The sequence below is a fragment of the Rhizoctonia solani genome, chromosome 14 (assembly GCF_016906535.1).
Source record: "Rhizoctonia solani chromosome 14, complete sequence".
In the NCBI taxonomy this organism is placed as follows: Eukaryota; Fungi; Basidiomycota; class Agaricomycetes; order Cantharellales; family Ceratobasidiaceae; genus Rhizoctonia; species Rhizoctonia solani.
Genome location: NC_057383.1, coordinates 663,454 through 687,894, shown reverse-complemented (window position 1 = coordinate 687,894; position 24,441 = coordinate 663,454). Strand labels below are relative to the sequence as shown.

Below are 24,441 nucleotides of genomic sequence, written 5' to 3'. Positions count from 1 at the left end.
ACCCCAAGTTGTTTTTACCTTGTCTCATACTCATTTGAGGAGGATCATACAGCCAGCTAAGTAGCTGGCCCCTATCAGTCCCCAGACGTTAACCCCCACTTAACTCATCACACCTCCCAGGCCTCAGGCCCCCTTGTCAGTAGTTAGTAGTTAGCTGCCTTACGCAGCAAGTAGTATAGCCTAGATAGAAAGTAGATACCTAGTCTTGTCTGTAGTAGTATGGCCGTAAGCGCCCTCACCCACCAGCAAGTACCCACCTTACAGTGGTGTACAACAAAAAGTCAGTTTAGAAATGAGGCCCAGCCCAGATGCAGATCACACCATGGAACTTGGTGTGAAATGCGCTTGGACGCAGATTTGGATGTTGGAGGGGGGGTGTTCTAAATGTCTAAAATCTTTTTTTAGAGGGGGGGTATCCCCCCCCCTTCTATTTTGTAAAACATGTATTTAGCTTTAGAATGGAACAAGATCAAGCTGATAAGATAAGGCCCTGAAGATTTGTAACCAAATTGGGAGTTTGGCACTTTGCAGTGAGTGCATATATTCCAACAGTAATTACAATATATTTGAGACAGGGGATAGGGGTGGCACAAACAAAAAGCAGCCTCCCCTATCCTCAGTCCTCTGCACTCTCCCACCTGTATAAACTTGCTCCCCACTCACCGCTTCAATATGCCTGCTGAGAACACGTTATCCAACCCCAGGCCCTTGCAGAAAGGCAAGGGCCACGCCAATGCGCCTCTTGAGCCCAAGTGTCCTCTTTGTAGTCAAAGCACTCAAGGGATTTCATTGTACCAAGTTATTCAATTACATCCTTGAGCTGTTATACAGCCCTTTATATCTTTTTGTAGCTTCATATATGACGTATGATAACATATGCCTGCATACAGTGGATAATTGGGGCGGACTTGGTACAGGAGTAAAATTAAATTTAATTAAAATTTTACTTTTAGAACACAATTTCTATTTGCATGGGCCATGGCTTACGGAAAGGCAATTTGGACAGGTCTACTTGTTGGACCAAGCTTGCACAGCCTCCTGCGTGTGGGCCAATTCCAAGCTGTCCCATTGGACCATTTTAGAAGACCAATTTTTTCTAAAATCCTTACGGAAAGACACCCAATATGCACTGACATTGGCTATACAGAAGCTGCTTACATGCTTTCTTGATATTATTGATGCAAGAACTTGGCTTTGAAGTCATGGCAAGCTGTTGGAGGGCTAGTGAAGTTCACCCTTCTGTGGCATTGGTCTGGTCAACAAGCCCATATATTGATAGACGTGTGAAAATGAAGTGCCTTGGATCAAAGTCAATGATATCATATTTTCCCTCCAGCAGTCTGCTTGCAAAATACCCTGCATGATAAATCTACTGTGATCCTAAAGCTCCAGGTCCCTGAGAGTTACATCGTGATCCTGGTTTGAACGAGTGAGCCACCCCAGCCGCTAGTCATCTGGTACTTTTGCTGGAATCTTACGCATAAACATTGAGGCCTTTTGGCTTCTATCTAGATCTGTATACTTTGAGTTCGTTAGAGACTGATGTGAAAATTGGGAGGCAGGGCAATATGAAAATTATTTACATCTAACAGAACATCCCAGAAAGCGCATTGTATTGACGAGTCATCTGGACACTCGAACCGGGAGATCGTACTTGAGTTGGGTTGTCGTGGTGTATGGGGAACCACTCCAAGAGTGATGGATATCTGACAATGAGTTGAGTTTAAGACTAAGTGAGGTCGACTGAAGGATTAGTTGTAGTCGATGGGTACCGCAGAAGTGGTTAGAGAGAATAGTTTCCAGGTCAGGGAAACCATAATCTTAGTTGATGTTAGCGAAAGCCCAGTGTTCAGTCTAAATATGCTGTGGAGAGAGCATCACCCAGTGCATTATGGGATTGGAGTATATACACGGCTCTCCGTCGTCATGATCAGCTGAGATAAGCTCTATGCGTTAACACCATTAACTTTAACGAATACCTGCTTCGGGGATAAACGCCAGCTGGGTGCAAAATATTGGTCAGCCACTGAGGTTTGTGAGAGTATACGTAGAAAGTTCCCCGGACAGCGAGATTTCCATGGCGTGAAGAGGAGGCTCTATTGGTCATTGTTAAACCTAGAGTTACTCTTATTTATTAAAGCGTGACGTCTGTATGCCCACGTGCTAAATCTATGATCATACTTGCGATTGTTAGGCTTGAAATGAGGAAACCGATGATTAGGAAAACAACTTTCATTCTGTCATTGGCAGGCATCTACAACCGCGAAACAAATATAAATTTTCATGTTATTTAACTGTAATTCTACTGGTGATGGTACCCGCACATGGTTGCGGCAGTGCTTAGATGATGGTAGCTCCGCTGGCTGGGAGCGCCGTGTCCAGCTGCGGCACCCATACGAACGCGATGATTGACCATGAGGTACCCCATTGAAAACTCGTTCACTAAATATGGTCATATGCGCTGGCGTCATGCCAATCCTAGCCTAATCAGGTACGCTTGGTGAGCTTACTGTACCAGCATCGAATCCAACGTGGCAAAAGATACACATCCACAAAGTACATGGTCTGGTGAAAGTGAAGGTTCGTTCGAAGGCATCATTACATATCCAAATTTAGTACAGACCCAAGTTGATTTTGGTCCGTGCGTGTGCCTCTGAGGACGCTGGTGAGGCAATTGTGCGACTCTCATAGTTCTCGGTCATTGCCGCAGAGAATACCCCAGACAGATAGGCCCCTCCAAGGGATCTTTCAACTACCAGAGCTGCAGTCAACCAATTATCGCATCTTGAATATGGAGGAGTGCATATATAAAATCAACAACGTGGGCTATTGATATGTAACACAAATAGTCATCTACCAGGCTAAGCTTCCTGGCATTATTCGATATGCGATGAACAACATACTTAAACGCAAAGAAACATTACGCAGTATCGCAGGGATAAAACATCGTGGCAAACGCATAAGTCGTAAGAGAATGAACAACGTGGATAAGATCATTTATCGAGCGTCGAAATGGTCGTTGGCGCAATTCGTCGTTTCTTCTTGACGGGTTCTGGTGCAGTTGTTGATGGCTCGACAGCTGGAGGTGCTTCTTCGGGAACGCCAGGGTTCGTGGTGGTTAACGCGGGAGTGGGGAGTACAGAGCTAGAATTTGAATCTGCCGCACGTTTCAGGACACCTCCGCTTGATGTTCGCGGGCCAGGTCCTGGTAACGAGACAGTTGACACGGCTGGCGATGCAGACGGACGTACGGGCGTCCGCGAGTTGGGGTGAGGGTGGGAATGGGATGCGGCTATGGAATGTAGCTGCAAGTTGTGTTGTTGAGTGTGATATAATGGAAGTACATCGTCGAAAACGACGAGCGAACAGTACCCATCTGACGAGGCGAGCATCAAAGATTGGCCATCAGGAGCCCTATAAAATCGAGAGTTGATGAATGATTTATCAATTGGATAGATAATGGACATACCAAGCCATGTCAGTGAAACTACTGTAATGCAAGTTCGAGAACATGCATATCGGTCCGGCTTGCTGAGTATCATATATCATTACGCTATCCTGCGTCGCTACTGCGAAAAGCATTCGATAAGGTAATGCGAAAACGGAACTCGTCGATAGCTTGTTAGCGGTATTTGGGGTGACTTCGGTGAAAGCCGGGGGTGGTAGGGTCTTTGATCCACTGTTCGGCGTCGCAGGGACTGACCCCGGTCCACTCATGGATACGTTTGAAGGAGCTGGTGAAGGAGGTTGCGCACTGCTGACAGTACCGATACTAGGGCTCGGACTGGCCCCTGCACCCATATCCACGTGGACAACCTGCTCCTTCCCCATCTCCAAAGAGACCCGCTTCATTTCACCTGGAGCATTCACCCCATGCCGAAGCTCAAATAGCAACGGGCAAAACTTGACCGCCACGCTAGCACGTTTATGCCCAGGCAAGTGAGCAATTGGATGTTGACCGCTTGAGAGACCCGCTCGAGCATAAATATATACACTCGATTGCGCCGTGGCATCTGTACCAGTGAGTGGGCGTTCACGTTTGGGTCGTACAGGTGGGTCGTCGGGAGCCCGGCTCGAGGCACGCGAGCTCGGGGTAGGAGTGGTAGCTCGACCAGTATTAGCCGCAATCTCGAGGGCATGCGAATGATCTTCAAATTGTCCGGCAGGAGTGAGCATCAGTGCACCATCTGGGCTAAACGTCAACCGGCGGAAGAAATTCGTAAAATTCTCGTCGCCATAGAGTTTTGTCGCCCATGCAGCGGTATTAGTACTCGTTGGCAGAGGGGTACGTATGGCAGGGAGCGGGGGCATTGGGGATGGCGATCGGCCGTAACGACTCATGGCAGAATGAGGAGGTGACGGAGCCGCAGCAGAACTGATCGAAGATCGACGTGATGATGAAGGCGGGAACATTGGAGCAGACGTGTGAACCGGGGTGCTCGCAATCGACGTCGCTGGGGTAAGTGGTGCAGTAAGTTGGGTCGGCGCTGTGTTAGATGCGGCGGATGACGCCCGGTATGATTGCTGATTCTGGCCCTGCCCCTGATTCGGCGTCGACACGGGGTGCCCTGAGGGTTCTCTCTCCATCTCGCTTGGGCGTTCGCTGGCAGACGTCATGATCGATTCAGTGTCACTTGCATTCGATTGTCGGCGCACCATGCGTGGGGCATGAGGTTGAGGAGGCGGGTTCCGACTTGGCGTACGCGTTTGGCGTACCTTCATTTTTGAGTTTTTGCCCACTGCGTGAGTTTCGAACACGCCTCGTTTAGTGGTTATCGCATGCACATGAACAGATCGATCTGAGCTCTGGGTGGCAAGGAATTCGTTGAGAGGGTCCCAGGCAACTCCTTGAACATAATGGGAGTGTTCCGTGATCTCTCGTACGACTGTGCCGTCAAGAGCGTTGTGTACACGTGCAGTATTATCGGTACTGCCTGTAACAATGTATTCTCCATTAGGACTCCATGCCAGGTCATAGACTTCACGAGTGGTCGCACTGCGGATCTTTTGTTAGTGGGTGGATGATAGGACAGCAAGGGCGCTTACCGAACAACAACCCGAGGTCGCCAATGTTCCTTTTCGTACTGAAGCTCTTCAGCGTTGTCTCCAAAGTTGTGCACAGGTTTGTCGGACGGAGACCATATGGCGAGCATCCCGTCATCACCAGCAGACGCGATAAATTCACCTATGTGGCAGTTGGTAAAAATAGCAATAAATGGATTACGAAACATACCGTTGGGGCTGAAGCGCACTACATTGACCGCAGCAGTGTGTTTACTGAGGGTAGCGAGATATTCTACACGGGATGGCTGGCTTGGTGTTGTCTGGCCTGGCGCCGCAACATTCGGGTATACCATCCACACCTGATTAAGCTTGTTCAGCAACGCTCATATACTCGTAACAAATGGAGTACTTACTCTGATATTGTTATCTCCTCCTCCTGTTACCAGTCGGTAGCACTGACCATACCCAGGACCTGAAAGATCCTTATCCTTTTCTTTATCTCTGTCTCGACCTTGTTGTATCCTCGGTGCGACCAGCTTCTTCAATTGATTGGCTGGTAGGGGCTGGAAGTCACATGCATAGATGGGCTCGCTGTAGTTCTTCTCGGCACTGTGGTGCCATCGAATTTCGAGTGTCTTGACTCGCACGGACATGCTGAACTAGTCGAACCTGGTTGTGGTGTGCGTCGCTGATCACTGCTGGGTCGGTTGGGAAGCTTTGGTTCTGCTTGTATGTTTAGCTTAGGGTCCTTGATTGGTCATACATATCTTTAATCACCGTAACAGGTAATTATCCTATCTTGCAGTAGTGTACCCTACCGCCAAACCCTGGGATTTGTATCCTTCCTTGGGGGCCGTGTAATCGATTGCTGTCAACGACCGCATGGATCTCAATATGCGCCCAAATCTTCAAGGCTGCGCATGTCTTTGTCATCATCATATGGTATAAAACCCTTTCGAGGTTAATGTGATGGGCCGCCCGCGTTGTTCAAAGAAAGGGATCAGTCACTCTTCAACCCTGCCTACTTTATGAGTATATCGAGTACATTACCCACCCGTCTCTTGCCATTTTTATTATGTCTTTATCAGCATATCACTCTTCACTCTTCCTGGGCTTGCTCTCGAAGCTTGTGCTCCACCCCAACACGCGGCCCAAGCAATGAGGCATCTTCCGCTACCCATCTGTATAAGGGAGAAGCGCAGGCTGTTACTATTCCCGCAATAAAACTCCGGCTTGGAAAATACTTCCACCAGGCAGCGCCCCCTCGCAATCTCCCGTGTCTCTTCAGCGCATGAGCAAAACAAAACAAACACCTATAAATGCTCGGTTTTTGAACTCCAGTTGACTGCATGAGTTTATGTGTATATGAGCCTCGTAATAACGAAGATCTGTAAACCTTGCTTGGGTACGTGAAAACAGCTTAGGATACTCCAAAATCGCGTATCAGAATTGACCTTCGTGTGATAGCTTTGTTCTAATCCCTCAACTTTTTTGCTAAGCACAGCGCCGACTTTCGGTCGGTCAAACGTGAAGGGTGTACCTTCATTTGGTTAGGTTACCACGTTCCAATCCATATTTATTCATCGCCATCACTTCTTCATCTCAGGCACAACGAGCTCCCGGTTGCGCCAAGTGCTCTGTATAGCTTTAGCTTTCTGTGGCTCAGTAGGTAAAGAGTGAGCCGAGCGAACGGCCAGCCGGAAAATGGAATTTGTAGATACGCCGGTCACGAGGTTTTTTTGTGACGGATGCAGAAATTTAAGTATACAGAGTATATGCGTGGATGTACTGAGATAGTCGTAATTATATAGGTGAAATGGACATGTATGTTATCAAGTCTTGATTCTCACAATGGCCTTCGTCGTTTGTTAGGAGGTCAAAAGATACAAGCTCTCAATCACAAAAAATTGCCATAGTAGCAGCATGAAACAATTATTAGCAATCGATGCAGGCACTTTAATGTGGAACGTGCCCTCTGGCCAATTTCGAGTGAAATATTCTACTCGGAACATTAATCTATACTGATCTACGTAAAATGAGGTTACCTCTATAATACCACAGGGATGTAGGGGTTTAATTCCCCCATGCCCTGCTTGAACCAAAGGATGGCTATCGATAACCTAAAGCTCATTGGGGGCAGCGCTGGTGCAATCCTGTTGTATCTATTATTCTCTAAACGAAACTCCCGTACTTCGAATCTTCCCCTCCCGCCCGGTCCAAAATGCTGGCCAATTGTTGGATGTATGTTTTCAATTCCAAAGGATGAAGCCAGCTGGAAGTGGTTCGCTCGGTTGGGGAAGGAGAAAGGTAGGGGTTTCTCAGCCAATGGAGGAGAACTCACCGTTGAAACCAGTGACATATAAGGAAGTGACCTTATATATATTCGTGTACTAGGACAAGACACGGTTATCGTTAATTCTCATCAAGCTGCGAAAGACTTATTCGAAGGCCGGTCAAGTATCTATAGCGATACACCCCATTTAACAATGGCTAGCGAATTGTGAGCAGAGTTCGAGTGTTATGAAAATTGTACTCATCTCGCTTAGGATCGGTTGGGATGATTTTCTTGGAATGTGTAAGTATGGTGAGCGCGCTCGGGGCATGCGAAGACTTTTACATGCCACGATAAACCCAAAGGCTATGAAGGTTTGACGCTCGTTTTCCCACCAATTTGAAAATTGATCCAGCTCACCTTTCAGGATTGGTGGCCTCATCAAGAGAAGGAGGCATATAAGTTCCTCCTGAAATTGTTGCACTCACCTGAGAGGCTAACTGCGCATATACGCCAGTATGTTTATGAAATTCTGCACTCTCTAGTATTGGGCGCAAGTAACACTAGATCTCCGCAGTACCGCTGGTGCTACCGTCGCCAAACTCACCTATGGATATGAAGTCAAGGACGAGTCAGATGAATATATTGATAAGGCTGAAAAAACGCTGGGTACGTTTGCGTATGCCTCCACTCCTGGCAGATTTCTTGTAGATTATTTTCCACTTTGTGAGTGCATCTCTTAGAGACTAAACGATTACAGATGTTTATTGAGATTAATACAGTAAAACATATCCCATGGGCGCCTTTCCAACGCGCAGCTGCTGAATGGAGGGCGCAATTAATCGATTTTGCTGAAGCACCCATGAATTTTGTTCGCACTGAATTGGTATGATTCCTATGTCCAATTCCATCCCTGGTTTGAGTTGAGAAATGTTATGATTGTAGGCAAAGGGGTGTGCCGAACCTTCATTTGTTTCAAGTTGGCTGGAAAACGCTTCAGAGGAAGATAAACCTCTCATTCCAGTATGTTTTTTTTATACCATAATTCAACAAGTTAGGTATTAATATAATTAATCCTACAATCCAGTGGGCTGCAGGGTCTATATACTCGGGTGGAGCAGACACGGTATATTCATTCGATCACGATACTGAGCAATAGCTAACAGCTATTTTTTCACCAGACCGTTTCAGCAGTTTCTACATTTTTTATTGCCATGTTACACCATCCCAAGGTCCAGGAGGCTGCTCAAGATGAAATCGATCGCATCGTTGGACCAAACCGTTTACCCAATTTTACTGATCGCGATTCACTTCCCTATATTGAAGCTATATACAAGGAGGCGCTAAGATGGCAACCACTAGCACCGATAGGCATTCCCAGAAAGCTGGCATTAAATCACGACGACGAGTATGAAGGCTAGTGACCCTACTGTCAGACAAATTGCATGATTGAGCTCACCTGATCGATAGGTATAAGAATTCCTGGTAAATCGCATATTATTGGAAATGCATGGAGTATGCTGCGAGACCCAAAGGCATACCAAGACCCTGAACATTTCAATCCATCTCGGTTCTTAGCCCCTCGTTCGGAGAGCAATCCAGAAGAGATTATTTTTGGCTTTGGAAGAAGGTGATTGTATAGGCATTTCCTCTCAAATATATGTAGCTCACAATGAATGTAGGCGCTGTCCAGGAGCCCCTGTCGCACACTCATCGGTTTGGCTATCGATAGTGCTTACGCTTGCCACGTACGACATATCGGCGCTGAAGGCTGAGAACGGTATGGACATCCTTCCATCATTGGATTACACCGTAGGCGTGATAAGGTACGGCAGCGTAGCGTTTTGAACAACGACCGAGACCCTGATTATGCTACTCTACTAACCCAAACATGCAGCCATCCATCGCCATTCCAGTGTAACCTCAGACCAAGATCAGACAAGTCGAGAATGTTGATTGAGAACACCGCCGTTTGAGCAGAGAGGTGAATATATGTTTGAAAGACTTAAATCCTCTATGTAAATGAATAGTGACATGGCTTTTAACTACATATATCACTCCATGGAGAGGCACACTGAGAGAAGGATAAATATACAGCACTTGATATTGTGCACCGCATTGTGGTATTATTGTCGTTAACTGAAAAATGGTAACCAACGTTCTGTCGGTTCTACCTGGAAAGCTCTTATCGACTTTCGTCAAGAACGACCGCCCGTGATAGTTGCTTGATGACAATCGTAAAAGTCGGGCCTATAGGAAGTGAGTGGGCGGGTGCTCATGATCTGACTGCCTGTGGCAGAGGAACCAGGTCACAGGCAACCACACTATCCCATATACAACCCACCCGGATACCAAAAGTGTGTAATACTCGCGGGGAGAGAGAATAATGGAGGTCATCATACATCATAAGTAGTTAGGTCTATATGAGATTGAAACGTGACCGTGTCGTGTGGCTATTGCCTACTCCAAAATTGAAAGCCACCGTGTGACAAGGAATGCAATGTTCCTTCTCATAGATTTAGTAGGACAGTTACAAGGCTGCCTGATTGGTTCATTTCAAGAATTTTCCTTGCGATACGCTCTATCCGCAAATGACTGTATAGAATAGCTTTACTTCTTTTGGACGTCATTGTTGTTATAGATCTGATTCATCGCAGAATTTGAGTGCCTGCTGCAGTATTTCGAGTAGCATGAATATATTATTCCTTTGGCGACGAAGTTCCCGAGATTTGCCACTTGGCCTAAGTTCGCTCGTGACGTGGGATGATGAACATGTATAAATCTGGCGTATGCTAGGCTGAAGATAACGAATTGTATACAAAGACACCAAACATTATGGAGACGGACCGGGAAGGTGGGGGACCCCTGACCGCGAGTGAAGGCTCGTGGGTGGGCGATCCAAATTGCTCCAAAGAGATGATGTGGTAGGTGGGAGAAAACAAAATGTATCTGTACTAAACTAATGCGACGAGGGTATGATTAAGACCGCGAAGCGGACGAGGGGGAGATGAGGGAGATGGAAGACAAGCAACAGGGGGAAAGAAGCCGACACCAGGTGACCACGTGATGGACGCCCGGGCACAACGGAGTCGAAGGCAACGAAACAGCGGACCGCTTGGCTAACGAAGGAGCTAGAGTGGCCCCGACCCCCATATTCAATCGCACCATCACATGGGCGAAAGAACAGGCAACCCGCAAAACCATACGTACATGGAAGAAAGCATGGTACGAGCACTCAGAATCAGGCATTAACTCGAAATATTACATACCCCGCCCACCCGCACTCAAACTGCACCCCATATTCAACTCAAGCAAGCTGGGCAGGGACATCGAGTACCGCCTCGTACAATACCTCACCGGACACGGCCATTACGGCGAGTACCATGCACAATTCCACCACGACGTAGATCCCAGATGCGCCTGCGGGGAGTCGGATGAGACAATTTTTCATTTAACCACCTCCTGTCCCGCTACGGCGGGACACAGGGGGATACTCAGTGAGTTTTCCACCAACATTGGTGATCCCACACTGTTTGGCTCCCTTGCAGGTCTCGAAGCAGTCGCAAAGTTCATAGCCAAGACGGGCATAGGCCGAAGACGAAGAGGCCCGCAGGCAGCCGCTCAATCCATGTAATTTACTTACGCCCTTACGGCCTCTACCCCGAGTTAGGCGTTAAGCCACATGTACGTCGCCAAGCGACATTTATCTTCTGACCGTGCTACGTTCTTGCTTGTCGCGTCTTATTTGTTTCCTTCTCTCTGTTTCTCTCTTTGCCTGGTGTTGTAGCTTCCACGGTTCGGTTCCGGTTTTGTGAGCGGTTTGCCTAGTTCGCATGTAGCTCCCGTATTGTTTATATATGGACATGTATTAAAAAAAAAAAAAAAAAAAGGTGACCACGTGAGTGAGCGGTTTGCCTTGTTCGCATGTAGCTCTCTAAATATGAATAAATAAATAAAAGGTGACCACGTGACTTGCGACGAAACGCCGGCCGAGTCCTGGTTGTGCATCTGCGCGGGCTACGATGCATAACGCTCTGAGTCCTCAGCTCTGGTGCAGGAGCGGTGCAGAATTAGGAAGGGCAGGGCTTCCGGGTCCGGGACAATGTTCTTACTTTAGTTAAAGTATCAACCTTTAGGATAATACGGCTGAGAATAAAAATTTCCACCGCAACTTGCGCCACAGTTTGATATCCTGTGAGCATCTTCCCTCTTGCGGCTTACGCACGTCTCTGCTGAATGGTGCTAGTTGCGGTATTGGTGCAGGGTATGTATTCATCAATCGAAGCTCCCGAGCGGAATATCTGTACCTATATTAGATGGAGATGCGCTACTCTCTTTTCCATTTGAGCTCTGACATAACTAAGAATGAAATGCCTATAATTTTGGGGTGGCGCAACGTTGCAGAATACGAACTTCAAGATCTAGAAGTATCACGATATTCGACCTAGGTAACTTCCAAAGACGTAACATGTGAGTTTAAAGCTGCTCGCGTGACAGGATGCCGGATCCTTATTTGTAGTTCTCAATTGCGATTCTTTCCTGGAATAATTTGAAATAGCTTTCGCCACAAAAGCCACGAGCTACGATCGCCATTATGGTACTTATCCCACCTCAGACCATCCCCATAGACCCCGGATTTACTTTGTTAACATCTGTGCATTATTAAAACTAAATATGACAATCCTGGTTTCAAGCTTGGGAAGCCCTCCAAATATATTTCAAGACGGTCAACCCCGAAATCAGACGGCCGTCCGTCATGACACTGAGAGGTAGTACGCAACTGTACTTTCTCATGCCCAAGTCTAATGAGTGCATCTAGATATAGCTACTTTGCCCCCACAAATGAAGCTGAAGCAACTCAAGTTCCGCTACCTGATTCCCCTATTGAAGAGAGTGGCAACAGCTTCGGTCAGTTAATGTGGCTCAAGCAGCGTATGGATGATCCGCTTATACTTTGTATCAATGATTTCACTTAGAGACTCTCATTGATGATATGGGCTGCGTCAAGGCTGACGAAAAAACTGACAATATAACGGATGGAATTCTCTCTAACTTACCTTCAATATTCCGTCTTCTGAACCTGTATCAAGAGCAGGGATCCGGAGGGTTAGGTGAGATTGCATGTTTATTATATCGGGTTTGGTGCTCACTAAAAGGATTCGACCGTCAGTGGAGAAGGTTCTAATTGACCAAAATTGCCTACGCCGCTTGCTAAACACTTTCCTTCCCGGATCGTATGAGTCCGTATCAAAAATAGACTTCAAGGCTTTAGATAAGGCATGTTGATACGTCCTATCTCACTCTTTTCTACATATTTACCACCTAATTCCTTCAGTGCACCATAAAGCCATTGGGAGTCTATGGCTCTAAGCCCGAGCTTGTACGTTTTTTGGGCGAAACGAACTGCTTAAGCGATGATTCGTGAGTGGATCATACATGAATGAGCCCATAAAATTGATCAAGCTGACAATTTGGGTTGATCCGTCAGTAAAATGCTATTGTCATCATCAATCGGAACGCATAATGATCTAACCACTGGACTTTATCTTGCACTGCCTTTCGATCATCAACTCAGTTGCAAGGGGTCCAATACTGAGATTGCATACATTTTCTATTGGCCAGAAGATTCTACGTGGGAAGACAATGCAATCTCATCGGTTAGACGCAACCGGATCACATTTATGCGGTTAGCTATATATTCTACTCATTACCTATAGTATGCGAGTCCAATGAATTTGCATAACAACTCATACAGTTACTTGACAAAGTTAACCGACCAGATAATTGCGTTGATATCTCGTGAACAAGCAGGCGCGATGGTCTGGACCCAGGGTCTGCGAAGCGCAAATGAACATGGGGTCCAATCAGAAATATTCGACGAATCACGAATGTTCTCTTTTGAAGTCGAGAAATCGACAGAGCAAGAAGAAGATGCGATCGCTATGACCGGATTTAAGGTATGAAGCTTACTACCCCATTGGCACTTGAGGTTATGTGGAGTCGGCTAATGTACAATGTTTGACATTTTTGAAGGTCAAGCATGACTCAAAGATTATGCCAACTTTCAAAGTATCGGCAAAAACATGCCTAATACCTGGTGAAAAAAAGCAGGCATAATGACCGCCGCACTTGAACCTTCTATTGGGTATGTCAAAAGAGAGAGCAAATCGATGTATCCAGCAGCGCTCAAGTCTATGATCGGGTACGATATCCCTTAATGATACTGTGCTTTTAGTTGACGATATACCGTTATCAGGAGCACGGCTCGGCCAATTTTTCTTGGAGAGCTTACGGGAGATCAGCTGCGAATATTGTCAGAGCATGGTCTTAGAGAGGCTTATTCTACTCCTTTTATTCGCTACGAGAAGCAAATGGAGGAAGAGGAGAAGGGTCGAAACCGCGAGTATGAAGAGAGTATAAAAAAGATGAAAGACAGTATGAAACAAGATGAGAGGCAGCTCAAGCGATTCATTTCTCTCTCAGTTCGTGACTGCTACTCGCATTTGTATCCGTAAGGCAATACCTATACCATAACGGGTTGCACCGACATCATTAACTTCAAACTAATCTGAACTATAGGTCACTGTGGATATCTGGATTCACGCCTGACAATGAATCCCTAAACTGGGGTGAGTATACGTGAATCGCGTAGAGCCTATGATTATAGACTAATATTCCTTGCTTCTCCTCAGGACATTTACGAGAGAAATATATTGAACTCGAAAACGTACCCCAATCGATTAGGAAGAATCTTGCAGTTGGAAATATTGATGACCCGGAGTTCAAAGATTTGAAGCTTGCCTGGCACACGATTCAAGACTATCTGCTGCAGGACCCGACCCCTTCCCCCGCTCTACAGGCTGAGTTTATTGCAGAAGTTCTAGGGAGCCCCTCGGATGGCGAGTGGACTGTTGTAACCAAAGGAAAAGGAAGCAAACATGCTCCCAAGCTTAGTTGGAAAGGGGTCAAGAAGGTAGTCTTTGACTTTTTTGGTTACAAAGCGGAGCCCCCGGCCACCCTGCTCTCAGATATGGAGTTTATTCGCGCGCTCAGGTCACTTGCAGATAAGTTCCCTGTCACTTCTGCACTAACAGATCGAATTACGACCTGCTTGAAAACCTATCTGTCTACTTTGAGCGAAAGATTGGTAAAGAGCTGTTTGGAAAAGGTAGAAGAAGAGGAAGAAAGGCGTCTTAAGGATTTGATCGATCGTCAGCGTCAGCACCGGTTTCGAACTGAATCTTCAGCAACTGAACGGAGATTGCTCAACGACTTGAGAGTCGCTATGGCATCCAATAACCCGTAAGTATTTACTACACCCCATGAAGAAGCACATAAAATAATCGGACATCTATGACTTGAAGTAATAGCCTACGAATTAACTCTATTGAAAAAGAAAATGGTTACGGAGGTACGACATGTGCCGGAGTGGGCATGAAGCCGAAGATCTCTCGTACTGACTTAAACCTTGATCGTTAGCCACAAAATTTCGAGTCCGAACTGAGCACACTGTAGAGCGAGGGCCCCGAATGGTGTACACGATATATCCTCTCGAGCTCACTGAGCGTGATGTTCGGAAATGTAGAGCGAATGACGGCATATTCCAGAGCCAGAGCTAAGTTCCAAACAAATTTTCAAATTTGAGCTGCGAGAGGGACAGGTGATAAAGTATGTTAGAAGCTAACAAGCACACGCCCTCGTTCAAGTAGCATTTGATCTTACATATGATGTTACAGATTTATACATCTGGTCCGCGACAAATGTCTAGTGATCATCGCGGGGCCTAGTCAATTCGATTTATACATCGAGGATAATCTTCGTCTCCCACGCGTAATTGCACAAAACCACCCAAAACGCTCGTTCAAATACGATCGTCTTGGAGATCTAAGCCAGTGCAGGTTTGCTTTTGACGAGAGCACCCGTTTACTCGCATTGTTTCATAACTCAGACACCAAGGTCTGTCTGTTGATTTGTCTAACAAATACTTGCTGCATTTTGTGTCTAAACATATACCAGGGCCCTGAACTCACTATGTTTGGCTTCGATGAGACCTTCACAAATGTCCACCTTCGTGGTTCGCCGTTCGTCCTCAAGGATTGGTATGAAAACGAAGTGCATGTTGACAGAATCTGTTTTGTGAGCGGTACCGAGGAGATTTGTTTGATTGAGACATCTGGTCAAGCGCGTGTGCTCTCAATGGTAACACTGAATTTTCGGTGAGTACGGTATATGGAAACGCTTCTGAAGGGTGATGGTCGACTGATACCATCTCAATCCCAGACCAGCATCGATTCAGATATCGGGCCGAATCCTTGACGCATTTTCTGCGCCTGATGGTTCTTGCTTACTGGTCTTGGTTATGGAAGAACCCAATACATCAGCTGGGCAAAAACTATTAGTCTTTCACTGGGCCTCTTTTGGTGCGACTCAGAACGGTATCAACCCAATCGTTCTTCCCCCTCTACTTTTGGCCGAGTTATCACTTCTTTGGAGGGCCGGAATCGGATTCACATTATATCTTTTTTTCAAGAGACTATGGAGATAGTGTCTACGGTTCTTCAAATCAAACAGAAGATGACCGAATTTTCCTTCCGTTCAAACCAGGCCGCACCGACGACTGCATCCACCGAGACGGTAAATAACTGTCTAGTTGACTGTCACATGGATGTTTGGACACGATTTCCAGTAGCCCCTGCCGTCATTCGTTCGAAGCTTTTCTCTCTTGGTCGCGAATCGCGGAAACTGGTTTTTGCATCTGCTTCAAGCATGGTGCCTATGAATAGTTATTTTTCACGCATGATCACCAAGTTCGAAAGAACAACTTGCAAGCCGATCAATGCTGAGTTGAAATTAACCTATGTCGCGGTCTTTTCTGATCCACTTCATATCTCGTCCAAACTACACAATGCTCGAGATATCAACTTGGCGGTTTCATCGCTGAGCTCATGTGCCTCATACCGCTCCAGTATGTGAATATATGCGATAACATCGCCCCACTAATACCTTTGAGAATAGCCTTGCAATAGCAAAAGACAATCGATTTATTCCATTGAAGGACGGAGTTTGTGATCCGGAGTACGAGCGCTCCTTGCTAGGCGCTGATGTCCCGGCAATTATAGACTCTTTAAGTATTGGGTGGTACGAATCCTTGTTCCAGTCGTATATGGCAAACAAGGTGAGTAGGGCTCTCCATGACTCCAAATAGTGTGGAACTTGTGACAAAATATTTGATTCAGCCGGTTAAGGTGGTTAGCTCAATGGGTAAAGAAATTCGATTGAAGCCTTGACTGAAATTATTGATCCGAGTTTGTGTTCTAGGCGAACAAAGTGTTGGTATGCTTGTGATTAAGACGCACTTATGTAGCAACAGTAGCTCACTCATATCTACAGGAAAAAGTTATTGTCTGAATCATTTCGCGGACACATCGTTTGCCGGGTCCGCGATGCGTACTACAGAGGGGGTCTGGCTCTCATGTACTCCAACCGATGACTACTTACTGGTATCTTTGGACTTCGAGGGTGAATAGTCGTCAATTCAAAGTTTTCAGTTCAGGTCGATAATGAATTATTATCCACACAGGATTTCATTCAATCGAGCGCACTCCGCAAGAAGATGCCCTTCTTGTGTTATTCAACACTGCAATCTCAAACTTGGTGAGGTCGTGAAGCACTACCCCTTTAGTGGCCTTTTTATCATTTTTATTGTTTAATTTACATTCAGGTATTATTCCGAAACAATTTTGCCTTTTCAAGAGATATTGCTGGTCTATTCCAGGTTAGTGATTATACCTTATCGTGCTAGACGAGATTCTGATGTACACATTCTTGGGTTCTTCAGAGCTTTCAATCTTCGGCTATGGTCCTCGATCCCGATTCTAGTCCCAGTCTGTTTAACGTATGTATAGTTGATGTTACCACCCATCCCTCCCAAACCCATACTTTTGAAGTCCACACTTGCAATCATCATCAAGGACGTTACGGATTCAGACTCAAAGGATATTGTCAAAGAGTGGGTATTTATCACAATAATTGACCAAGGGTGTACCAAGACATCCATAGGTTCTCCCTAAAATTCCAAAGGATTGTTCAAAAAGAACAGGAGCAGAATTTTATTTCGCGACTCCATCGTGGAAAGGTCCAAATTATCCCATGGCCAGTGATCAACTCTTCAAGTTTCTACACATTATTCAATCATCTGCGGCGCTACTTGGATGGCCAGCCTGTAACTCATACAAGCGGTGGGATCTTTCTCCATAATATGAAAACCATGATGGCAAAAATAAAAGTAAGTATTGGAACTTACTCCAGCCAATTGCCAAGATACTCGATTTTATTAATCCTGTAATTCGTGGCCAGGCAAATGACTGGAGTTCGTTGGATCGTAAGTGGCAGTCAGAATTCGAATAGTTTTTGATTATCCATCGCACAAAAAAGAAAACTTGGCGACGCATCGTGCTCAGCAAATTAACAAGGGATTAAATATCGCACTCAGTCAAGGCTCTGCAGATACCGACACACACATGCCTCTCAAAGTCAGCTGGCCTTGCTCTTTATCTATGATCAGAATCTAATCTTGGGACTCAATAGAATCTGGATACAGACGAGGACCTCCCGATAAATGGGCCAAGCATTGTCTTTTTTGTTCCAGACGCGTCGGCAACCGCTGTACCAGGCGACGATACTGAAAAGGAGAATGCTCTTGAGAATTTGATTAACTTCTGTCTTGCAGGTTCAAACATTGGTTCACGGCATATTGTTGGCGACGCGGCCTACATCCGTTTGATTCAAGAGCAGCTGTTCAAATTTCTTGAGCAGCGGCTCGAGTATGTTCGCTCCTGGGTCCAGGTTAATGTTCAGCGTTTCCCAGCAGTGAATCAAGATATACGCAATATATATAATAAAGTCGACTCCATGGAACTTAGTATGCGTACAGCAGTTCAACTTTGTACAGAAACCTGTTCTTCTTGTCACTATCGTTGCATCAGATCGTACCGACATCTAGGCGAGCACCGATGCGGGACTACACATTGCTGCTCGTTTTCATGCGAAGTATTAAACGATCATCATGCGCCGATTGGATGTGGACTACCGTAAGTCCCAAGGATCTATAAGGTTTCTCGCTAAGATTGTTCGATTTCATAGTGCAGGTCATAGTGCGCAGCATATGTAAAGTGACTGTTTGGTGCATGTGTATATTAAATCTGACGCTTTAGCCAGGTGCAACGTTAAAGCTCACTCTTGTGGGAATGATTGTCATCTGATCGATCACAATGGATGCGTACAGTCTTGTGTCAAGGTGATCTACAAAAGGTACCCGGTATGGAGAGATGCTAAAGCCACAGCAGCCTATGTTTCATGAGGGCGAGCACCTGTGTTCAGCGCGGTTGCATTCTTGTGGCGAGGTGGGGTCAAGAGTCATAATTAAAGGGTATCTTTGGCTAAGAGAATATTCAGCCATGTAGTTTGGAAGACGTGAAATCCGGGTACCGGTGTCCCGGCCTCTGTCATATTCCATGGTAAGCGCAAAGTCTAGCGACCAGATGATATTATTTTCATCTAGCTGGTCAACTTGATATATATTTTCACAGGGACGAGCCACACGTACGCCACCGTTGCAATAATTCCAACTCATGTCCTATGGAATGCCAGCTCTGTCGACGTCTGTGCCATGAATCCGATCATTTTCACGCATTGGACTCCAATGCACTTCACCTATGCGGACAGGTTCATAGTTGCACCAGCCCCTGTGCTGCCAGAGGAATATGTCGGGTCAGTTGCCTGGAATATTGGCGGGGCTTTCCATCTCAAAATCCTCGTAGATTGAAACGCAACCGTCCGCTGTCGAGGAGCAATTTTCGGGGAGGCATGAGACATTTCAATATACTCGTTATACTCAAGTAGAACAGCGACTTACGTGCGCAATACCTATCCCGCCTGGTAAAATATACCACGAAGGAGAACACTCCCATACGACTGACGAGAAAGCATTTCACCACTGCAATGTGCGATGTCCTAGTTGCCAATACGTGTGCACTCTACCTCTCGGTAGGTCGAGTACTATCTGACGAGTATATGAAAATGATATTCCTTTACTCAGGGCACCCACAACAATTACATGAGACCAGTCACGGTTCAATGACAACCACTCGGTGGACAATGCAAGGGGCAAATCAAGATGCAAGGTATGAACTGAACGGCAGGAGCTTTGGAATCGGAGATGAAGGAGCACCCATGCTATGCCATTTGGTATGCTCTGCGCAAGGGCGACATGTGCATATAGAATTTTGCCGAGAACCCAATCATTGCGGAGGAGGTGCCGAACTTGAACACATTAGTGAGCGAATGCATCCGGATCCAAAGCGCGCGAAAGATTGGATCTCTCATCGTCTGAAATGGGCACGGAGCGGTAAGCATACGTACTTACCCAAGTCACCACCCCGTACTTATCTTTAGCAACCTTATCCCAGGGTTTCAAGGTTAACTATCTCTTACCTTTTAAAGTAGCTTGAGACAACTCTTTCTCTTTGTATAGATCCTTACTCACGAGAGCAGCAAGCGGATTTTGCAAAATGGTACGCATTTGGGATATGGGGGTGAATGAAGAATACGTTTCTAACGTCGATTCAAAATATTACGTTCCTAGCGATGCACTATGTCCAGGTACGATTTACGTAGATAGCGGCAAGGGAACTTCGACTCAACTATTTATCAACTCAGGCTTTGAGCATGAAGCAACCGCCACTGCCGCTGCCAACCCATCGTACTGTAACCTTCCCATTTTCCATCAGCCACACAGCCTTCATGTCACGCCTCCTAATGGCTATGTTTCAAGCGATGGCCATTGTTTTGATTGCTCAAACCCAGCTCGGTTACAACAGGCTTATCATGTGTATGTATTGGGTTTAGCATTTGGGTGATAGATTTCTATTTCTGTATGATACTAACTACGTTTAAAATAGTGTTTTCGTAATTGATAGGTATGTCACTCTGAAGAGAAATGGTTTCACATTTGCACCAGGGAGTTATAACCATATTTATTTAGTTCTGGGTCTATGGATTCCGGAGACCGCACACCCCTCTCCAACACCCCCGTGACCACACTTTTGAGGGGACGCTGTAATAATAGGTACGGAGCAGTACTTTCTGCACTCCACAGCTTTTGGAGTACTCGTGAGACTGGGAACCCAAACACACAACCCCGTCAAGATGCCTATTCTGTCATAACTTTCAATAATGCTCCTACGGTAATCAATATATCTTGCACATTCCCTGATTTACTCAACTTTGATTCAGACACGGGTTGCCAATGACCTTAGCAGTACCATCGATCAACTTCTCTCTCGGTTACTGCGAATCTCGGCCAGCGGAGGAACCAATTTCAACGCAGCGCTTTCTCACGCACGGACATTAATAGGAACCCATTGGAATAACAACAGGCAAGCGAGCTTTCAATATTCTTAGATACTTGAATAATCCCGATTCAAGAACTCCCGCACTTGTGTTCCTCTCCGATGGTCAGTGCACATTGGATAGGAGCATTGTGTATGATTTATGCAGGGCATGCATACAACTTGGGAAAGTATAGCCAATCGTATCAGTTACTTTATCTCAACATATTTTCTCTACAGAAAACCCCTTGCATTTTACTCAGTTTCTTTCGGCCCCGACCATTCATCAGCACCTCTGAAGGAAATGGCTCGAATTGCACAGGAAATTTACGCTACTGCTCCACGGAATACTCTGGGTAATATTCAAGGGGATACTTGTGCCTACTACAATGCTGTTGATTCTGTGAGTTTTACAATTTTTATATAATAAGACAATGTGCTTTGTGCTCACTTCGCCTCACAGATTCAACTCGCTGGCACGTTCCTTAGTATTTCCAATTCGCTCCATAAGCCCCGGGCCTCATTAATAGGCCAACCCCCTGCTCGGTGAGTAGCAAATCAAGACTCTGACCGAGATCCGCTGATTGAAATCATCGTGAACCAAAATTAAACAGCCGTGCCCTATAACCACTACGTAGTTTATGCGCTCGTTTTGATTTTGTTCCTCGACTGGAAATACTTGGTTTGAAAAATGAATGGATGGATTGTCAATCTGTAAGAGCTTTAGGCAGGGGTGAACTTTGAAAATCACTCGGCGCCGGCCTGAACTTGAGGCGGGGTGGTAATCAACATAACTATACCAAATGGTTATTTGGCCAGAGTCCCAAGATTGACCGCTATTTGAAGGCAGCTTTCACCAACCCAGAGTGAGAAAATGAGCCCAGAATTACAATTAGAATATTAGATTTTATGCGCACCCAAACTCTCTGTACACGCGCAATCAGTTGAGCTATCACATTGGTGTTTTGGAAAATCCCAGCTTGCAGAGCAACAGAATGATATTTATGCGCATCCAATCAGCCTAACGCAACCGCCCATCCCTCACCTTGTTGTCTTGCTTCCACAAGGCCACTCCGGGGGGGGGGGGGTTCTAAATTCAGGCACCCAGATACGCGACCGGCCAAATCACGTGGAATGTGTAGCAAGTAAGTGTTGATAATCTTACTGAATATCGTAGCAGCGTTAGGCACCAAAGCCCAACACTGCTATGGGTGGCCATATCGGCACATATCCAGCAATCTTAATAAACGCTTATATATTTATCTCACTCCAGCTGTCTGCCTGTACAATTTAATTCATTCATTATCTGTACAGACTTCGGATTTATTCATTTGGATTTCAGTCTAAAACCAATACTTGTCCTCTGCCGACTCTTCCGCATCGGCCACGAGACTCGGACCGGTAAAGGTTGGAGAACCCCGCAGCTTCGAAACAGCGAAGGTGCCTCGGGGGCCCCGACCGTGAGTCTGGTTCGTACACTCAAACGCACTTAGCATCAAAGCGAAATCCTGGCCAACGTCCAGATCTTCGATCGCCATCAGCCAGGCCATCACAGGGCCTTGACCTCAATCAAGCACTGAATACAAAACACCGTGTCAGCATATATATCCTTGTCTCATGAGACCACATTCCCCTAGCCCAACGGTTTGAGTGCCTGACTGCTGCGGTAGCCACTTCCTCGCGGGTAGGACATCCCGGCGCAAAGCACTCGGAATGGGTGTCTATGGAAATCTCCGCGCTCACAGTATGCATGCCAAAACGTCCTCCGCCTTCCTTCACTCTTCACTACATCCTGCGTCGGTCGCAGTATCGTCTCGCTCTTTCAGTTCCCCGCCCGACCTCGACCTCTTCGTGGTGGCCGAGTACGCGTATGTTCGTTCACTGGGTCTACGCTGGATCCAGCGCTGAACATGAACGACGGACTACGAATCGATCTCGGAAACGTCTGACCAGATGAGCTAGCGCCTTTACCCAGGCCAGAACCTGATCCCGAACCCGGATCCGATCCAAACCCGGCATTGTACGCTCCACCCTCATCCGCCAGTCCAAGGTTGATACTCCCGTCCGCGTTGAACGTCAGCCCCGAAGCGCTAAACGCATCCGGCCCAGACCCACTATCGTTCGCAGGGTTCGGCGTTGGCAGGTTCATGTTGGGCGTTACGTTCGACAAAGGCACAGGTAACATCTCAGTTGGGATGATCGGCGAGTCGATCTCGGTCATCCCGAACGCCCCGGGTCCTCTGGTGATATGATCATCGTACGATGCCGAGACCGTCAGACCAATTGGAATGCAGTATCATATCCAAAAAATACAAACAGAGATCGTCAAAGCCAAGTTCTATAAAAATAACACGCAGCTGGTGACTTACGCACGATTATCCCGGTGATCGCTCGGCCTTCGCTCCATCGGGCCTTGGCGCCCATCCGCCGTGCGAGCACGATCAACACCGGCACGCTTTCTATCAGTCTCCTGGCGATCCAGGCGTCGTCGGGCGCATTGGCGAGACACAGATCGGCATGTTTGTCTCCAACTGATATGTGGTCGAGCGGGTTGCTGGGCTTGAGTACGCCTCGTGTGGGATATATAATGTGTGCATCAGCCGCCTTGAGCCTCTCTCGCAGTCTTTTAATCTCTTCAACTTTCTATCTTGATCAGAATACGGATCTGACGATGGGGCTTGAGCCAACATCGATATCAGACGACGGACATGGCGCGAGTGCGAATAATACTCCGACGGCGGCGGTCGCATGGAAAGGGCGAGTGTGGAAAGGCTGGATAGGTATAAGAGAGAGATGGTCGGGCAACGAATGGCGGTTGGTGACAGCCGCTGAACATGACATGTGCCACATCGAACACCTTGGTCGTCCACCACGCGTTGTTTTATCTTTACTATCTGGCTGAATACATTGTAGAACTCACTGGTCCGTTCAAATTGCACCCACTAGGGTTTCCGGTCCAGTACAGGCGACCTTTGGATGTGTGCTTGCTGTCCCGGAAACCAGCCTTATTGATGTTGTGCTCCGGTGGTGAGACGCCCTGGACGAGCCAACGCGACTAACGACCCTCTGGTGTCTCCTCGATTGCGTGACATGCAACTGAGCTTTTGGTAAAAGTCCGGCTACATGCCGGTCGGAACGATCGAGCGGGTGGATGTTCATAAAATGCTTCCGGGGCCTATGGACTTATGACGTCACCACTGTGTGACATGACAGGAATCGGCCGGGCACATAAATATGGTGTACACAGGGGGTATGAGTATATTCGGGCAGGTATCGCATATATCACATTGAGCTAAGTTATTTGCCCTAATATTTTGTCCATCGTATGTTATCTTATACTGCTTTGCTTCGCCTCATTCACCCGGTTGAGCCTTTGCCTGATGGAGAAGAGAGAAACTCCAATGGGACGGTGAGCAGCGGGTTATATAATTATCGACACCTGAATACCACTATTATCTCACGAACATATCCTGCGCTACACATACCGACAAGGCCAGCGCCTTATTCTACTATCCTTCAAAATCAATACGCCGCGTGTGTATAACGCGTGGGTCGCTGCATATATCATATTCCGTCGCTCAGCCTCGCTTCTAGCTACATGTACGAAGAAAGAAGAAAGGAATCGAGAACTACATGAAGATCATTTGGTCATGAGGAGTGCGTGGGTAGCTAACAAGCAAGTAAAAAAGCTATGCGCGTCTAATCGTCAAATATACTCATATATGCACCACTGACATGCGTTATTCGGTAAGTGCAAGTGGCCGGCCGAGGCAGTCT

General features: G+C 46.6%; 5 protein-coding genes across 5 annotated transcripts; 3 read left to right on the top strand and 2 right to left on the bottom strand.

Annotated features, from left to right (window-relative positions):
• Positions 1-2,993: 2,993 nt before the first annotated feature.
• On the bottom strand, positions 2,994-5,657 carry RhiXN_10844 (chromatin assembly factor 1 subunit A; the record flags this gene model as incomplete). Its single annotated transcript, XM_043330659.1, has 5 exons — positions 2,994-3,414; positions 3,470-4,996; positions 5,047-5,185; positions 5,234-5,363; positions 5,418-5,657. 5 exons carry the CDS (start codon positions 5,655-5,657, stop codon positions 2,994-2,996), a joined length of 2,457 nt encoding a protein of 818 aa, XP_043186004.1.
• Positions 5,658-7,109: 1,452 nt separating this feature from the next.
• RhiXN_10843 (cytochrome P450 family protein) lies at positions 7,110-10,910 on the top strand (the record flags this gene model as incomplete). Its single annotated transcript, XM_043330658.1, has 11 exons — positions 7,110-7,311; positions 7,399-7,504; positions 7,551-7,579; positions 7,844-8,002; positions 8,059-8,162; positions 8,222-8,299; positions 8,364-8,402; positions 8,458-8,684; positions 8,754-8,906; positions 8,959-9,102; positions 10,412-10,910. 11 exons carry the CDS (start codon positions 7,110-7,112, stop codon positions 10,908-10,910), a joined length of 1,740 nt encoding a protein of 579 aa, XP_043186003.1.
• Positions 10,911-13,392: 2,482 nt separating this feature from the next.
• Positions 13,393-18,278, top strand: RhiXN_10842 (GTP-binding protein; the record flags this gene model as incomplete). Its single annotated transcript, XM_043330657.1, has 22 exons — positions 13,393-13,478; positions 13,533-13,787; positions 13,856-13,905; positions 13,969-14,578; positions 15,013-15,232; positions 15,293-15,492; positions 15,557-15,751; positions 15,807-15,910; positions 15,963-16,241; positions 16,303-16,451; positions 16,513-16,537; positions 16,595-16,609; positions 16,667-16,795; positions 16,857-16,930; positions 16,998-17,051; positions 17,115-17,171; positions 17,224-17,285; positions 17,336-17,561; positions 17,633-17,657; positions 17,711-17,808; positions 17,864-18,145; positions 18,210-18,278. 22 exons carry the CDS (start codon positions 13,393-13,395, stop codon positions 18,276-18,278), a joined length of 3,264 nt encoding a protein of 1,087 aa, XP_043186002.1.
• A 1,340-nt stretch (positions 18,279-19,618) lies between these two features.
• RhiXN_10841 (uncharacterized protein) lies at positions 19,619-20,737 on the top strand (the record flags this gene model as incomplete). Its single annotated transcript, XM_043330656.1, has 7 exons — positions 19,619-19,682; positions 19,809-19,869; positions 19,920-19,936; positions 19,994-20,165; positions 20,236-20,253; positions 20,319-20,520; positions 20,570-20,737. The coding sequence occupies 7 exons, from the start codon at positions 19,619-19,621 to the stop codon at positions 20,735-20,737; spliced, it is 702 nt and encodes a 233-aa protein (XP_043186001.1).
• Positions 20,738-22,486: 1,749 nt separating this feature from the next.
• RhiXN_10840 (uncharacterized protein) lies at positions 22,487-23,505 on the bottom strand (the record flags this gene model as incomplete). Its single annotated transcript, XM_043330655.1, has 4 exons — positions 22,487-22,904; positions 22,978-23,002; positions 23,034-23,307; positions 23,353-23,505. The coding sequence occupies 4 exons, from the start codon at positions 23,503-23,505 to the stop codon at positions 22,487-22,489; spliced, it is 870 nt and encodes a 289-aa protein (XP_043186000.1).
• Positions 23,506-24,441: the final 936 nt, after the last annotated feature.